Raw genomic sequence first — 18,847 nt, forward strand, 5'->3', positions numbered from 1 at the left:
GCTCTATTATGACTGATTAGATTCAGAATTCAGAGGAGAACCTCTCTTTGAATCAATGATCTGTCTGTAATTTGCTTGATGATAATGAATATTTTAAAATTCAGTTAGAAACAGCACCGGATGAACACAGGCATATGAATGCTGTAGGAACAAAACCTTGTAACTCCATTTTTGTCATTTTTTCAGTTTTTGACAGAGTTTGAAACTGCCTGTTGTCCTTTACATTGTGTGTAAATTTCATGATTCATGAACCAAAAGAAACAGGTTACACTGACTTACATTAAAAGTTAGGAATGTTTTTTCCTTCTCCTGTAGAGTCAACATTTTGGAGACACAAGGTTTTCTTCCAACAGCAGTGATATACTATTTTAGTACTTCAAATTTAATAACATTTTCACTTAATGTTGAGAAATGTTATTCGTGAATTGTACTATTTGCTTGTCTCTCTTTTACTTCTGAAAGCCTCGGCCTCCGTGGGATGCTTTTTTATACCCACAGTCATGTTACTGACTTGTTGCCAATCAACCACCAGGTGTTGTTTTAGTTGTTTTGTTTTTATTTACATTTTGCAGTGTCCTGACTTTTTTTGGAAATTGGATTTTATATATATATATATATATATATATATATATATATATATATATATATATATATATATATATATATATATATATATATATATATATATGGTTTGGCCTTATTTAAAAACCTTAATTGCATCAAATCATCAAAAATAATCAGTAGCTTTGTTGATTACTAATAGCATTAACCGCAACAACCCTAATAATGAGAGCTTTTATATATTTATTTACTCCTCTTTCCTTAAGATGCCATCTACAGTTTGTTCTGGAGGAGAGAGAAATGGAGCGAAGTGGGACTACGCTGCGTTAGGCGTTAATCCCAGGATTAGCCATGGAAATTCCATACTGCAGACACACAAAGGCTTGCCCAAATGTCACTTAACTGGCTGGACCAGTCAGAGAGCGGTCATGCCCTGCAGAGCCCGCCCAGGATGGGCACGTTCAATAGTTGCCATGGTAACTGAGGCATAGGTTAAAGAGAAGGACAGCCGCTAAAGGTTGCACAGAGAAGGTCGTGGCCACTCTCCGTCTCTCATGTGCAAAGCCTTCTGGGAGATGGACAAGATGGTTTCAATGATGGACAAAAACTCACCATAACAGGACAAGATATGCACTTTAAGAGCTGTAGTGAAGCAAGTATGTTTCCAGAGACAGATGTTTTCCAGTTAACTCATTTTTTTGGATGCCAAAACCATTAAACTGAGTGCTGAGTCAGTCCCCCTTGTTCTCAGAGTGGATTACTGGAAGGTGAAGGACTCACCGGTCTATACTGGAGGTCATTTTGTAGCGTGTTCAGGGCTGCAGTGGGAGAGAGAGGAGCTTTAAGCGTGAGGTAGACATTTGTACATAAACCTGCGTGAGAGACACACACACACACACACACACACACACACACACACACACACAACAAGCAAAAGTGAAATTACTCAGAGGTCATGTGACAGTACCACAACTATTCACACATTAAACTTCAAAACCTGACCAACCTCCAGTGCTGCCTGCGTAAAGAGAGGATGAGGAGCTTGCCAGAGGATGAAGAGCACGATGATCAGCTTGGTGGGTGGAGGATGTGTCTGTGCGTTTCTGGAGTTCAGGCAGGGGATATCGGAGGAGGTCTGTAGGTCAAGGGTTAAAAGCGAACTGTGGATCCCTGTGTTGTGTACGTTTTCCGGCGAGTGTGAACATGCGGGTACCGCATGTCAGCAACAGCCCCCTTCTAAAACACAAAGAGAATAAACACATAGGAGCTCTATTAATGTTAATCCAACATGGTGAAACACACAAACATCACTTCTATTGTATTTACATACATGCACATACAATGACTGATACAAGTAGGCAGTGTAGCCAACACTCACTTATGTCATGATGTCAGAAATATTGCTCTTCTTGTGGATTATGAGATCACTGTCGTCAATCTGCAACAAACAGAGACAAACATTCCAAAGTAAGTGCAAGAGAACAATCATCCAACAGGAGATCTTACCGTTATAAATCAACAGTCCACAGTAATGGCAACATATGAACATGTCTATGTGGGTCACTCTCACAAACCATATCCTTACGTAATTATTAGTGTCAATCATCATGCACACAAACAATATTCAGATAGTTCACTAAAAAGTTCAAGTATTCCATTTTCCTATTTTAAACTTTTTGGCATTGTTTGACCTGATGTCTTGATATGCGTTTCTCATTACCAATATATCTCTGTTATTTTTTTATTTTTATTTTTTTTGGGGGGGGGGCGGTTTATTGAGAGAAGAAGAAAAAAAAAAAGCTTCAATTACTTAATCTATTATTTCAATGTTTAATGGAAATAAATCCAATAATAAGAATAAAAAATAACTCCGTAGCAGTCAGCGCAACACAGTAACAAGTAAAATTACAAAATAATTTGTGATATACATACACACTTTTTTGAAGGGGGTATTATTTACACGTGTATCTTCGATTCTTACTGTGCTACAGTAATGAGAATTTGGTCAGAAAGTTTTTTTAAAAAATTATATAAAAGCAATTCACTCCTTCAGATTTACTTTCATTTTCTTCCCCAACCATTCATCCCTCTTTGTATATCCGGAAAAGGAAAAAAAAAAAAAAAAAAAAAAGTCATGAGTCGCTTTTTTGTTCCCCTGGTTGGGTTTGTGTACAGGCCTGGGCGATAGGGCGATGTAATCAGATATCATCAGCGACTGACAAGCAACCCGATGGCACTCGCCGTGTGGGCTCACAATCAGTAATCAGTTTCACAGAGACAGGGTCAGAGAGATATTTGTCAACAAACTGCTAGAGACATTTCTTTCTGCTATGCACTGTAATGCTAGCTTGATCATTCAAATTCCCTTTAGTTAACTTTACATGAATGGAATCAAATTTTGTGCTTTGAACCTTCAGCTCACCTCAGCAGTGACTCCGTGAAGTTAAAAACTGATAAAATGCCTGGATGTTGTCGTACAGCAGCTAAGTTAACTCTAATGTAAGGAGAAAGTTCATCTGATCCTCATCTACAGCTGGTATATGCTATTCTCAGTACAGATTAACTGTCCTGGTGATTGGATGAATTATGAAAACGCTGCTGTAACACCAGAAAATGGCTTGTTTTAAATATGGAAAGTGCGTTGGCACAGCTTTGGAAATCACTTGCAGTCTGAACTTTCTCTGTGGCAGAAGCAGCTCAGGAACACACGTGTCAGCATTAAAGTTTAATATAATGACAGATAAAGTCATTTTAAAAAGACGGTGGGCTACTCAGTATCACATTTTTTTATTATGCGAGTTACATTACAGAGGGCAGGAGGCAAATATTATCAATTATTGCGACTTTTTAACTAGAAAATCTTGTGCTAATTATTTTTAGACATCGCCCAGGCCAATTCCTACATTCATCATATGCTGTGAAAGAAATCCAATTATACCAAACAAAGAACCTCTTGAGTCTGAGCCTCCAACCATGTGTGTCTAATTAAGGAAAGTACTCCTGTAAAGTAGCACATTTTCAAAGACTCATCCTCTGACCTAATAGCCCGTGTGTGACCCTGTGCTTAACTTTAAGAACACTACTACAGGATCAAACACTTCTCGGACTGACCCAGGGCAATCAGTAGCATAAAGGTCATCCCATGTGACCAGTAACTAAAACCTGGCTTACAAGTCTAACAGTGTGAGGCGAGACACATTAAAGTGGTGCTACACGTTCAACTGAATACCTTTTTTTGACATCCAGTTTATTACAGCAGCAAATTGGGGCCCTTTCCAACAGCCCTAACTTCATTAGGTGTTGAGTTGGTGTTACAAATACAAAAAGGGACAAATCTTAAATTCAATAATCACCTTTCCAAGTGGATTAAAAGAAGGGTCATCCTACATCCACCCTGAGAAAATGACATCTAATCTAATGAAAAAAAACAAACTGTTCCTCAGTACTCTATGATCATGTGCTGTTATTAATGACCTACATATCATGTGCTGTTATTAATGACCTACATATCATGTGCTGTTATTAATGACCTACATATTTCTGACCAAACATTTTATCTTATGTACTTTACCTCTATCGATAGACCAAACCTATTTTCTGTCTTTGTTTTCGATCTTATTGTATAAGCACTATTTGGGAAAGATTGTTAGGATGGGCTTTCAAAGTGTACCTGTTGTTTTCTACATGTAACTACTTATCCTCTTCAATTCCTTGAGACTACCGGTGGTTCCAAAATGCACTGTCACATTCTTCATAACTTTCATAAGCTACATTCTGAAGGAGGGTGTCATATGAAGCTCTAACTCTTCTTTCCAGTCACATAGATGGGTAAAGTCATTTTAAATCCTTATAGTAAAAGAAGCTGAACTCATTTTTTTTTCTACTGAAAGTCGACCCATTTTTCCACAAATCTGGGCTATAAACTAAAAAATTTTTTCATAAAATAATACAAAGAGTGTCTAAGATTTTTGGCTTTCAGCAGTAAATTGTAAGCATGTAGTAATATGTGTTGATCACAAAAAAAAACATTTTCTGTTCATTTGAGGATAACGTTTACAATAAATAAAAATTTCACGCAGTTACTGAATAATTTGACTGACGATTTGGTCGTGTAAATTAAAATTAAAAATCCAAAATATACCCTGGAGAATAAGCGGTTAAATGATGGTAAAACCTTAGTAAACATAGATTAAAATAAGGATTAAAGTTCTAATCTTGATCCAATCTTGAAAGACTTAACCCTGAAAACATGTATTGTTTGAGCCCTAATCGAGCGCCAGTCCTAACAAATATTAATCATTTAGACAGTAAATCTGTTCTATTTATTAATGACGTGATGGAAAAAATTAATGATTAGTCAGTATCCAAGCCAAATTATAAGGCATTACTATGGGCTCCCAGTGAAATTTTAAAGACGGTCCTACCAGACCAGAACGTGACTATGCATAAATACTGCAAATCAGGGCTGTCAGGAAGAATCTTGTTGCTCTAATAAACTGGACGTCACAAATGTGCTCCATCAAATGTGCAGAACCAGCAGAAACAGCAATGTGTGGTAACATAAGCTGAGCTGCTTTGCTGCGACACCTCATCAAGCTGCATTTGTTTGCACATCAACTATTCTAGCAGCAGGGGTCTCAAGGTAGAAAACGCTGAATGAGGTCAATAATGTCTCTCCAAACATCTGAGAAGCAATGTTTGAAAACCGCTTGGATTCCCACTAATGGTGTAATTTAATAGAAGATGCAGCTGGAAGACATTTCCTAGCTCAGCTGCAGGTGCGCTGAAGTGAAAAATCCATGAGCACTGAATGCAGGAGTGAAGGCGATGATGTACAGGAGTGGCTTTCATTCACACGGATCACATTAACAGGCCCTTCAAAGTACCTTCCTTAAAGCAGACAGACTCAAGTGGATAAACAGACCTGTGCTACAACAAACCATAGTAATTTCATTTTATGTGAAAATAGCCAAGTGATAATTTCGCAAAATAAAAGCTCGTTCTGGAGGTTTTTGACCTTATTTGGAGGAAAAGAACTTCAAGGTTGCGCTCATTGTTGCGTACTGAAGTATAGGAGGTTATAAAGTACATATTAAGTCAATTGCTGACAGTCAACATTAACAAATGATGTTATTTGGCCAAACTGAAATATTTTCAGGAAACGTGAGTGCACATGTCAAAAACAGCCAAGGGAAATCCTTTAGTGTCCATAGGTGTCGCACAGGGCTCAAGGGCTGCCTGGCCATATGAACACGTGCTAAAACTACCATAGGGACTAACCGTTGCAGCAGTACATGGTGAGATGAGAACTCGTGGGTTTTTTTCTCCTCAGCTCTTTCAGTGATGCAACTCGATGAATAGAGGGTGAAATATTTGTGTGCTCACGTTGGGATATGTTGGATTAAGGCGTCATTTCCCAAACACGTGTTGGGCTCAGCTCGGGTTCAAACTTCAGGTTCGGGATCTCGCAATCTGTCTCTCACTTGTAACAGCACCCCTGCAGCTTTAGATATTACTCCTAGCTTCATTCTTCCTTTCATTACCATATTTTTATACCTGTCAACTTCTCCCTAACAGAAATATGGAGGTGGTTGATGGAAATGTGCAGAATTTGAAAGCCTGTGAACTTGTATAATGTAAAAACCTGTGAAGCCCATTAATGTGAAGACGCTGTAATTTAACACAACACTATTCTGCCAGGTTTTATTCAGCACTGTGGGTGATGGGCCAGATCAAGTCATTTCTGACAGAACTTTGATGGGCTTGGCTTAGTTTTGTAATAAAAATTAGACGGGGTGGCAGGGGGGGTGAGGGGGGTGTCGGGTCAAGTCTCAACAAAACTTTGACAAGCTCGGGTTGGGTTCGCAGTCAAAACATGATGTGGCTCGGACTGGGTCGGGTCAGATTCAGATTCAGACAAAGCTCTGAGGCTGTATATGGCTGAATCCCTACTAAATAAACAGTGTTAAAGTTTTAAATTATGAATAAGGACATGAACAGTCAAATCAAACTCCTGCAAATGTATCCACGGCATCATTTGAGCCCCTACACCCAACGTTGCACAGGACAGTTGGGAACTTGTATTTGAAATGTGTGTGCATAATAACCACATATTCATTAGAGCTGTTAAATATTTAGTCTTCCTACAGCAATTAGCATCAACACCCAATGCAAGATATTATTTTTACCTGAAAAGATGCTAGTTATACTCAAAAATACTGTTTTGAGCAATCACTACAGCGATTTTCAGCATGTTTTAATGACATTTACTTAGCACTGATAATGCTGAAGTCCTCCAACTGCACTGAAAGAATCTGAGCGAGCACCCTGTCTATGAACAATATAAACAAAATGCAACACTGTGATTATACTGTTAGACATTCCAAGAGAGGTCTTGCAACCTTTTAAAAAGACACTGGCAAATCCTTAAATGCGACATCAGTAAAGACTGGCATGCAAGATTCTGACCAAAATTACAACCTTGGTTTATCAAAAATCTCAATAAAGCACAACAGTTGAGAGCAGTCAAGACTCAGAAACTCAAATTCTGTGGCTTGTTAAATGGCTCATGTCCATATTGCAGTCTTTACCCATATCAGTTGTTCAAAGGCCAACATTGCGACGCTGTTAAACAATGGGTTGATAGGATTCGTATGGCTGCCTATGCTAATTCTATGATAAAAAAAACCTGCACTGATTTAGAAACAGCGGTCTACTACTGAGTGACAAATACATTTGAAAATCAAAATTTCACCATAACCCCTCGACAGAAAAAAAGGAAAAGAAAACCAATAATATTGTGGTGCTTGTTGTACCAGGATACATGCACACATAAGGCAGAAATATGAATAATTTTTATATCGAAATCGCAGTTTGAAAGAATGCAATTTTCAAATCTCAGCAGCTGCAATTTTTATAATAGTTTTATAAAGTACGATCAACAGCACTCTTAAAGAGGTGTCTTCAGGGGTTCTTTAGTAAAGAAAATGGTTCTGTATAGAACCATGAACACTCAAAGAAATGTTTGCATGGTGAAATGGTTCTTTGCATAGTGAAACGGCTCTTCAGATTGAAGAACCTTTAAGTATCAATGCTGATATACTGCAAGGGGAAATGTAACAATCACATGGAGCTTGAACACGCCTGCACAAAAATCACAATTAGATATTTGCCAAAATTATTTAGCCCTACACATGCATGCATTCCAAAGTACTCTAACATAAACCTGTCGTTATATTTATAAGCCATGCTTCCGTCAACAAGGCACACAGACAACAACCAGAAATATTTAGGTATATACATATACACAAACATACACATACATACATACATACATACATACATACATACATACACACACACACACACACACACACACACACACACACACACACGTACGTATCTCTGCTGTTGCAAAGAAAATTTTAAATGTATGATGCTCTTTACATTGTGTATAAACATTCATGAAGAATGGATGGAAATAAATGGCCCAAAATGAAGTCTGGTTCCATTGACTTACATTAAATGGAAAAAGTATGTTTTTCTGTTTCCTGTAAAGTTATCATGAAGATACAAGGTTTTCTTCTGACAACAACGATACATCACTGAATATTGGACTCTGTAGTGAAGCGCAAGTGAAACAGCCTCATCAGCCATAACAGCAACCTCTGAAAGACTGCCGGTCAGCCTTTATTATCCACTTGAACAAGATCTCAGGTCAGAAGAGGGCTGACCTGTCCAACCCCATCACACAAAGGCAATTTCTCCTTCATGTAACCAAGGCTGCAGCGTTTACCACAGCACTGCAACAGCAGCATGCCATCAGCGGTGTACACATCAACATCATAGCAACGCTTATTTCATTTTTCACACAAAGCATCATAGGAAAGTGACACTCTACCATCTGCCCTGTGTCCTGCTGCTATTTTATAATCCATGGTGTGCATCAGTAACAATACAGTGTGCAGTATGCCAGTCAAAGTCTAAACAACTTGGCCTAAAGAAAAGACACAGGCCTATTCCTTTTTATTACTGAAGTATTAAACAAATATTTACAGATCTGAACTCATCTCTTTCATGAATGTAACTTTCATTTGTGCAACACTGGCATTTCCATCTGAACGGGGACTAAAACCCTGATCTACGCCACTGGTCTTATCTACTACGCTCATTTACAGCGGACGTGATAGGAACAGAAATTGCCAGTACTAGATACTACTAGAGGCTCTTTCAGGCTGGGTGTGGTGTAGTCAGGGTAAAGGTAAAACCATGGAGCATTAAAACAAGCACAGACCAAGCTACAGAAGGAGTCTACGTATACAGCTGTAGTAAGTAATAGCTGAATGTCTCTCTCACACACAGGCATGTCCGGATCTCTGGTCATGCTCCACTTCACCGCAGTTATGTGCCTGCATGTTATTTATGCACACTTCATCAGCATTACAGTCGCACACTCGCACACAGCCAGCATGAGTAGATAAATATCAATACAGCAGAATGCAGCACCACCTAAGCCAAAACATACAGCTTACATCGTGGGCATCTTTATCTGAGATATTCTCATATGTTTACTATGACTGTTCTATGGACGGTTCGTCAAGTCAAGGCATTCATGGGAACAAAGGAAACACTTCAGGCCCGCCATTAATCTTATTCAGGCTTAGAGCTTACCGAGGCATTTTAAAACATCATAAGCCACATCAGACAATATGTAGTGATAAAAGACCAACATAATTATATCATATTTCCATATTGTGCAGTCCCAGCCTGCAAGCACAACACGGGAAACTGCAGACACCTGTATGATGTTCATGTATAAAATTTGTAAATGCAATTAGTATTTGGAAATTTGCAGTTGAAGGAAAGAAATATAGTAGCTACAGCCTCATATCAGAACACTTACAGCACTGTCTGAATTACTCCATCACTGAATACTGAAGAAAAAAAAAAAAAAAAAAAAAATCTGTGCCTTTCAATATGCCACCATTTAAACACAAGAAGTCTGTTTTATCAGTCAGCCATATGGCTATAAGTATTATGATTCATTCCTTTTTTTTTAAAGAAATAACATCAGATTGGATTACGACAGTGACCCTTATTAGTCTCACTACAGGGAAATTTCACCTCCACATTTTGACCCATCCGTGCAGGGAAACACCACATACACAGTAGTGAATGCACACACACTAGGGGACAGGGAGCACACCAGCCCTATCCACAGAACACAGGGGACAGTAACGGGTTAGGGCACCTCCGTCACATGCTGTTGGCTCAGGGGATCGAAATGGCGGCCTTCCGGTCACAAGACCGGTTCATGAGACAGGTTCATGAAACATCATTATTATTATCATCATCATGATTATTATGATTATTATTATTATTAGACAAAGAAGAAGAAGAAGAAGAAGAAGAAGAAGAAGAAGAAGAAGAAGAAGAAGAAGAAGAAGAAGAAGAAGAAGAAGGCAGCAATGTAATTGATGCAAATATTTTTACATTTTTGTCAAAAAAAAAAAAATAATAATAATAATAATAATAATAATAATTCAGGAATCGAGGAATTATCACTGATGACTGCTGTGAAAAACATTCAAACATTACCCAGCCCTACCAGTCACCTCCTGGCTTCAGCAGCAAAATGAACTCTAGCTTACTTCAACAACACATGACCCAAGCTGTCACTTTGTGTAAGAGTGTCGTCACTGTGTCTTCCTGCTGAGGGTCATAACATCTCCATCACACGAGTTAAACACGATGCTGAACAGCTCCACTGCAGTCAGCCAAGAGGAAGACGAGAAGAGAACACTTGCTCTTTCCTCCCTCCCTGCCTGCCTTTCCAAGCTCAAGGAACAGGGCGATCTGCACAGCTCTACTTAGCCCCACGGATCTGTCTGTGAAGTGTGAGACAGCATGAGCCAAACACACTGATTGAAAATGAAGAATTACACTGCTATTAGATCTGCTCTATGATGAGCACAGTCATAACTCAAGTCTCACCACAGCATAACCGCAACATGTTCTGTTAAGATGGAACCAGCTTGACAAGGCATGGCAATCCATAATTTCCTATACTACTGAAGATCAAGGACAAAAAAGGATTGGAGATCAGCAGAGGGTGGTTTACTTGGGGGCTTGCAGGGTTCAATGGGTTATGTTATTTAACCAGGGCACCTGTACAACCACCATAGTGGGAACACAATCTAGCCCCAATAATATCAGTGTATAATTTGCGCAACTGTACAAAAAAGGAGAAAACAAGTCAAGGACAGGACTGGGAGAGAAGAAGGAAGAAGGATGTGAAAGTAAAAAGGAGGATGCAGGAAGATGAAACAACAAATCCTAAAGTCTGTTTTGTGAAAAGTGTGGAATGAATGTAGTGAATTATCTTTCATAAGAGTATGAAATGTCACCCACATGAGTCACACAAAACGCAGGGAACAGAGACAAACCAGGAGGAGGAAGATTTTATGGAAAGAAGGAAGGGTTCCTCGTGAGACGAGAGAGAGAGAGAGAGAGAGAGAGAGAGAGAGAGAGAGAGAGAGAAACAAAATCAAGAGCAAAAGAGAGAAAGAGAGCAAGACAAAAGCAAGCGAATGAACATGCAAAAACAAGAAGGAAAGAAAAGGCAAGGGAGAAAAAAAAACGAATAAAGGAGTGCACGCACGAGAGAGAGCACGTGCAAATGCAAGAAAGAAGCGAGCAAGCAAGAGCAAAGGGGAGAGAGAGAGAGAGAGAGAGAGAGAGAGAGAGAGAGAGAGAGAGAGAGAGAGAGAGCCATTGTGTTTCCTGTAGAGCAGCAATTGCAGTGGTTTTGTAACTGTGATGTCACTGGATGCTTCACTGACCCGCTGACCCAATGACCTACTTTTCTGCCTCTGCCTCTCCCTCTCCCTCTCTCGCTCACTGCGACTTAATCACCGCTCAACAGGCTGCCGCAGACACAGCCAGTGCCACTGCAGTCTGAGGTTTCACAGCCAAGAAACCAAGTGCATAAGACGAGTGACAAACTAAAAGTGCGGGAGGGAAAAGTCCAGAGTATTTGTTCTTCAGCCAATCACATTCCCATCTCAAGCATATGAACCTGAAGCGAGGTGAGTGGGAGTGAAGAGGAAATTCACAGCAGAGAAAAAAGGAGAGCGAATACAAGAGAGGCAGCAAAATGAAGAGAAAACCACAAAACAAGGATAAAGGACTTCAGAACCCTAATGCTGACGTACATGTTAACCAGCAGCCCCACACACGCATGCGCGCACACACACACACACACACACACACACACACACACACACAAGCACGCACACGCACTAACCTACTTTGCCAGAATGAACCAGCCAGACTCGAATAGTTTTGGGTTTACAATCACCCCATGACCACACCAAAAAAAATCTTCTCTTGCCACATCAGAGCTTGTTGGAGCTTTTTTCTCTTGTCTACCTCTCTCATCAACAAGCCCCGCCCCCTCCCCCAACAACTCCTCGCTGCCTGATTTAACACACTTGCTTTTAACACAGTGCACAGATACTGAACCCTGAACTGCTACAGCAGCTTAAGGAAATCCTGTCTTGCGCAAAAACATACAAATCAGAGGTCAAATCATTTGTCAGGTATCTTAATGCTAATAAAGTTTAGATTTTAACTTCAAAGCTATCAAAACCACTGATGAACCACACTGAGCACATTCAAGAGCAGCAGCATACACTCCCAGAAATAAAAAGGTACTAAACTGTCACTGGGGTAGGACCCTCAAGAATGCATCTGAGTACCTTTAGTCAGGGAACATAACTGTGCTATAATCCATTGAAATGATATTTTTTTAGTTTTATTAACTCCACACACCCTGTCTCATCTCCAGATGTTTATTTTATTGCTCTGTTTTAAAGCATGAGGTTATGAAAAGATACTAATATGTACTTTTCAGCTGAGAAAAATTTTTGACAACTGGACCTTAAAACCACTGTTTGTACCTTAATAAACAAAAATTGTACCTGCACAAAACCTTTATTTCTAACAGTGTATAAGCAAGTTCTGTCCATACCAGACCCCAGCCAAATTTTGTCCAAACCTACCTGAGCCCCAATAATTTTTGAGCCTGAAACTGACAGTCTAACTAAATTCTGTCTGAAATGGGCCTAATCTGGCCCAGCATCACTGTAAATGCTAGATGAAATCTACAGACAGACAGTATATCGACTTTATAGAGTTTACCGATAAATTAGCAAAACAGACATAGAATGAGAGAACACTGTTTATATTGATATAATTTGATGTTACATTAAAATGCATCATAACCTCTTTCTTCCATAACGTTATGGCAGTGCTTGCGTCTCTTATAACTTTATTCTAACTAATAAAGTTACTAATCTATTGCAACTAGATTAAACTTGATTAAAAATGGCATTTCAAATTACTTTGAGAAAAAATTTGTTTCATTAACTTGCATTACAAATTCAAGTTTTCTTCTCATGTAAAGTTATCCTTTTGGAAGTATGATGTTTTGTTCTGGAAGAGACAACACATTTAGAGCTCTGAAGAAATGAGACGATTTAAACACGTAAAATATTGAAAGCCACAGCTTGAAAATATCATGAAACCAAAAAATGCAAACCATTAAAAGTACACGGTCTTAGATTTTTTTATATTACAACACACACACACGCATTATATACACACACACACACACACACACACACACACACACATATATATACACATATACATATACACACACACACACACACACACACACACACGCAATAGAAGTCAATGGGAAGGTGCTGAAGGAAGAGTTGGGCAATATGATGCCGTTTTGTTACCATGCTGAATTTCATTACTGTGATAGATATACTTTTGTGAACATGTTTGATTAAAATTAGAAGTTAACTGAATTTATTTCAATGAAATGTACCCAGTTTTTGCTGTCAGTTTTTCAAAGCACCTAGTGTTAGTGCACTGTGTATGTACAAAGCACATTGTGTATGTGTATCTACATATGAAGATATGTATGGTGCACAATGAAAATAACTAAGCATCAAGATACAATCTTTTTGCCATGTCACCCACCTCCACAAGGTGTACTTAGTCACAGTATTTCAGTTCTTTTCTGTTCTGTATTTAAATCACGGTCTGTGTCAATCCTCTGTATATATTGCATATGCAGACAGTTAACTCACTGAAGTATTGCTTTAAATCCTTATATCTGTTTCCATCTCCGTCTCTTTCAGCTCGAACCCTACCCAGCTTTCCGTTTCTAATGAATTCATGTAAAGTGCCCACACATTCTGCCCTTTATCTGTTTTTTCTGTCACGCAGATCCAGTCTCTACAGGCACTCTACAGGGTGAGGGTGTGTGTGTGTGTGTGTTCTCAGATGTAGGTCAGTGAAGCTCTGAGGATGTGAGTCACTCCATCGTGGATCCTTGGTGTCTCTCTGCACGCACAGAGAAGCCGGCATGACAACGGTGCCCATCGGCAACACCATAGCAACCGCTCTCACCAGCCGGGGTAAAAATAGATGCTGGATTCCTCCACTGCAGAGATTCCCTTTTGCTAGCACACTCACTCTCATTCGCTTTCTGTCTTTCTCTCACGCACACACACAGTCTCAAACATTCAGGTAATGCTATTCACACTCCCACTTTAGTGATGCCAGGGTTTCTTCACAGAGCCATGTCCAGACCCTCGCTGCGTGTGCCAGGTGAATAAACTTTGCTCTCTGATAATGGGTTATTATCACAGGCTGTTAAATGGTCGCTCTTCTCCAAGTCAGGGCAGATATTTACTGCTGCTGTTCTCACAACTATAATTCAATAAAGTACATGTTAGACTGAGCAAGAACCAGAGGTGATGTGGCTCTCTTTCAAAGCATTCAGGACTTCCCAGACTAAAATAAGCTCAATCTACTTAATACCTTTAATTACTTTACGTTAAATAACAACAGGAAAAACTTACGTACATTTTTGAAATACACGCAACCATCCTGCCTTCCCCTGCCCCTTACTTTCCCCCCACACTTACAGCAAAATGTAATGAAAAATGCAATAAAAAGTTGATCACAAAGAAACTGCTCCTCACAGCTTGCTAGCAGCTCAACACAGAGTCACAACATTTCATAGAGACAGAGCAAAGTGCTCTAGTTTATCTGTTAATAGAGTTACAGGGAAACAAAATTTGATTTGATTGGATAAACGAAAAATATTGTCCGTTTTCATTACGCTTGGCAGAATAGCCACTAGGGGGCATGCACAAAGAGGTTAAACTACTAACATCAACACCAACACATTAATAACGGGTTAAAACGTCAATATAAATGCTTTTAATAGTGGTAACATACCACTTCCGATACAGTATCCTGAAGTATCTGCTTGTACAGAGTACCAATCCTAACTCTATACAACCTAAAAAGTGAACAGGTGCCACCAAGTCCTGATTTTAACAAATTTACAATTGTTTAATATTTTATATTGGCAAAGGTAGCATTCTCAAATAAATCATAAGGAGCTTGGCTGAGCGACTTTTACTGGTTGAATAACTACAAACATCAGAAAGTGCCTTCTTGGCATGGTTTATTTTTAAGTGCTTAATAAAAATATGACGTCCTGGTTATGCCACCCCTAGCACTCCTGGTGTATGGCTAGAGATTCTGCAGGCGTGAAATCATTCCACACTGCTAACATGTTGCTTGCTTCAGTTAAGGTCCACCTACTGGCACACATGCATGCTTCACTCAGTAGTGCAGATGCAAATTAGAACCTGATCTATGGTATCGATATTCTCTAACAGCGGTACAATACTGTATTCAGGGGCCAGTATAAAATGTCGATGCGGACATGGTCGTGTGCTATTGGGATGCCGGCCTCTCATTCAATTACAGTTTTTGAATGTGAAGTTCCATTGACACTCCCCTGAAAACCAGCTATTCCAGCTACTGCCACAGTGAATTAGTTCATCATTGAAGGACATCAAAGCTTAAGGACACAAAACACACTGCTGATGCTGAGAATATCATTAATATCATTAACGCTACCACATGAGAATGCCTTTAGCAGACGATGCGGGACAGTGTTTAAAAGAAACCTAAAGCATAGGCTAAGAAGAAAGCTACAGTTATGGAGTTGTGACATTTATGTTCACCCTGCATTCATTTGATTTTTCACGTTCATGTCAACACTGCGTTCACATGATAAAGATATAAAAATTACTGAAACTGATAAACACATTCTGGTGAAGTTTATATTGGCTGCTCACACGGCTATAACAAAATGCACTTTTCAAACGGAGACAGTCTTTTTTTCAAGGTCAAACAAGAAAATAAACACGTCTAATTGTGATTAACTACTTATGTTAACTTTTATTAATCCCACAAATTCACTTTCGCATTTAACCCATCTGTGCTGCGTCACTAGGGGGAAGTGAACACACTTGCACCACACGATGGGCAGCCCTATCCATAGTGCCCACGGAGCAGTTGGGGGTTGGGTGCTTTGCTGAAAGGCACTTCGCTGAAGTCATGTCCTGTCGGCTCAGGGGACCGAACCACTGACCATTCGGTCACAAGGCGGGTCCCCCAACCTCCAGCCCACGAGTGTCCCCTGTTGCTGCTCACATAGCTAGAACAAAATGCTATAACTGCTTTTCAATTGGAAACAGTCTTTTTTTCAAGGTCAAACTTGAGCAATTAAACATCTCTAACTACTGAAAACAATGACAATTAACTGATTGCTTAAATCATTTTAAGATTATTTTAACAGTCTAAACTGTAATATCCAATTACCATCAGAATAAATATTTATTTCATAGGTTGTGGAAATCTAGCACCAGAAATTGAAAGGTTCAGGACTGTGCAAATTCTGTGTTGTGACAATGGCACTACGTGACCCAGCCCTGTGACTAATCTTGCTGCAGTGTCATTCGTTTTTGACAGGGTCAGTCATGATTCAGGAGGTAGCGGAAACAGCTGGAGTGGAGCCTGATCTGCGGTGGGAGACAGATGGGACAGAACACACACATGCAGGTCAGAGGGTGGGGTGCCCGAGACTCTGAGGTGTGGTGGTAGGAGTAAAGCAGCAGAACAATAATAAAGCACTTGCTGCTGCCTAGTTGCACTACTGATGCATCTGATATTTGCTTAACAGTTAAATACTGAGAAATATTTTAAGAGAAGGCTGCATAAGGAAGCACTGAATGTTTTGTCCTTTTATGTTCTGGCATTAAGGCAGTTTAAACAAACACAGAGAAAAAAAGTTTGAGATAATCTTTTGTACACGTGATGCACTGATCCAATATCCTGGATTGGTTTCAGCACCAACACTGACATCATTAAACAGATCTGGACAGACGTGATCACTCTACTTTTAGTACCATTTCTTTGTATGATAGTTCTAAAATGGAAGCCTTTAATTCAATAACACTGTACTCATCTAACCTTCATTTGGTGTTTTTATTAGTGGAACTGAAGGCTCTGCAAACAGATAATTATTATGAAAAATCACGTTACAGGCTTGTTTCTTTAAAAGAGATGAAAGGAGTGCCACTTTGCAGACATGAACTGTTGTCTACATCAATTAAGATGTCTAAAGTCATCAGTTAATCTTGGCCAGTAACCTGAATCAAGGTATTCGGAATCACCATCAAGAGTGGAAGAATTGTACAGGCGCATAAGGATTGTGTACACGGTGTTAGGCACACTGTATAAATCTCAGAAACAACCAGACCAAGTTTCTCCTACCAGTCACAAAACACATTCCTGTTTACCCCCAGAGCCAATAAAAGATGGCGGTTTTCATTCTTCTCAAAAAAAGAGCATACAATAGAAGCTGGGCTACCCACTACAATGTCAGTGCACAGTCCACCAGGTCACAGGTCAGACTGTCCATGTTATATAATATTTATGTAGCCATATGTTGACAGAAAAGCACTATGCAAAACAAAAGGACATTAGCTTGTGAGCCTGATCTGGTTTCATGTGGGATGAGAAGAATACCACATTCACAGCCCGATTTACAGAATGTCTTTAAATACTGTGATGTCATTTTTGCTGTATCACTAACAGTGAAACTTACATTGCAGTATGGAGCACAACACTGCCGCTCCCATAGAGGCGCTAGCAGAAACAGGCAGTGGTAAATTGATGAAAAAGGGCTACATACAGTTTTTGCATTAAACATTGCTGTGTAGTGACATGAGTGTCAACCATATGCTCTTCAATTTATGACTGCACCTGGCTGTCAGTGTGTACCTGCTCCAATACATTAAAGGTAAGGTGGATACTTCACAGAAGAAAACACTGAACTATGTATGGCAGGGGTATTCCACAACCAGGGGTAAGGAACCACTGCATGAAAGTGACACCGAAGCTTCTGCTGGTAGGGCGGGCACCACACGGCACAGCCTGACTGCACCGCCGTTACCATGACAACCAGTCCAACAGCAGCCTTGGTCGACATTTAAAACCAGAAGTCGTCTAGACTCCTCTCACACTCACTTACTTAATGTTATTGATAACTCTGATATCCTGCAATGTTTGCAAATTAACTACAGATGAGCTACATCACAACAAAACAACAATAGCCACTTACATGCAAAATGTGGAAAACACATCTCTGCTCTTTTGCCCCTACATGTAGGGACAGACCCTTAATCTCAGAGTGAGACTGCAGAAGACTGAGCTCACACAGCAAGATGCAAATGGTAAACAACTCTAATGAGCATTAATATCCCTCTCTCACACACAGCGAAAGAGCGAGTGAGCAAGAGAGGCAGAAGAAGTGGGCCAGCCATTGAGGGAGGTTAATATTCAGCAAGTGCATTCCGTAAAGAATCGCTGCATTTTTAAACCTGCAACACATTAACTGGATTTCGTGTCATTCTTTCATAGGTCTTAAAACTATTTCAGATCAAATATCACTTGGAGAGATCAGCGAGTTTTGTCTGCTTTTTATGAGAGCTCTTTTTGCTGTGGCAGGTTCTAACATCCTATAATGATGAAGCAAATACAAATCACACGTGCTAATATTCCATCAGTGAGCATCATTTCCAAGAACAGACTTCCACTTTGAGTTTAAAGATCCAGGCTGCACGCCAAACTTTTCTCCAGAGCAGCACCAACACCACCACATTTATCAGCCTGCCCATCACCTGACCAACAAGCAGCGATCTCTCCAAACATCACTGGCTTTCCTCTAGAGGACTGTGTGCCACCTAATCATCCCTCATCCAGTCTTTCTCCGAATTGGAGCCCCACTGTGGCTGCACAGCCCCGTGCCTGCTGCTCACAAAAGCTCCCTTTGTTTGCC

General features: G+C 39.8%; 1 protein-coding gene across 1 annotated transcript in view; it reads right to left on the reverse strand.

The window, feature by feature from the left end:
* clocka (clock circadian regulator a) overlaps window positions 1-18,847 on the reverse strand; it is a 92,609-nt gene that overhangs the window by 39,934 nt on the left and 33,828 nt on the right. The window contains exons 3-5 of the mRNA XM_017688102.2: window positions 1,940-1,999; window positions 1,568-1,797; window positions 1,342-1,433 (exon numbers count right to left, since the gene is read on the reverse strand). Coding sequence (XP_017543591.1) covers window positions 1,342-1,361 — 20 coding nt within the window. The 5' untranslated portion in view covers window positions 1,362-1,433; window positions 1,568-1,797; window positions 1,940-1,999. The remainder of the gene's footprint in view (window positions 1-1,341; window positions 1,434-1,567; window positions 1,798-1,939; window positions 2,000-18,847) is intronic.

Source organism: Pygocentrus nattereri, chromosome 4, assembly GCF_015220715.1.
Source record: "Pygocentrus nattereri isolate fPygNat1 chromosome 4, fPygNat1.pri, whole genome shotgun sequence".
NCBI classification, from domain to species: domain Eukaryota; kingdom Metazoa; phylum Chordata; class Actinopteri; order Characiformes; family Serrasalmidae; genus Pygocentrus; species Pygocentrus nattereri.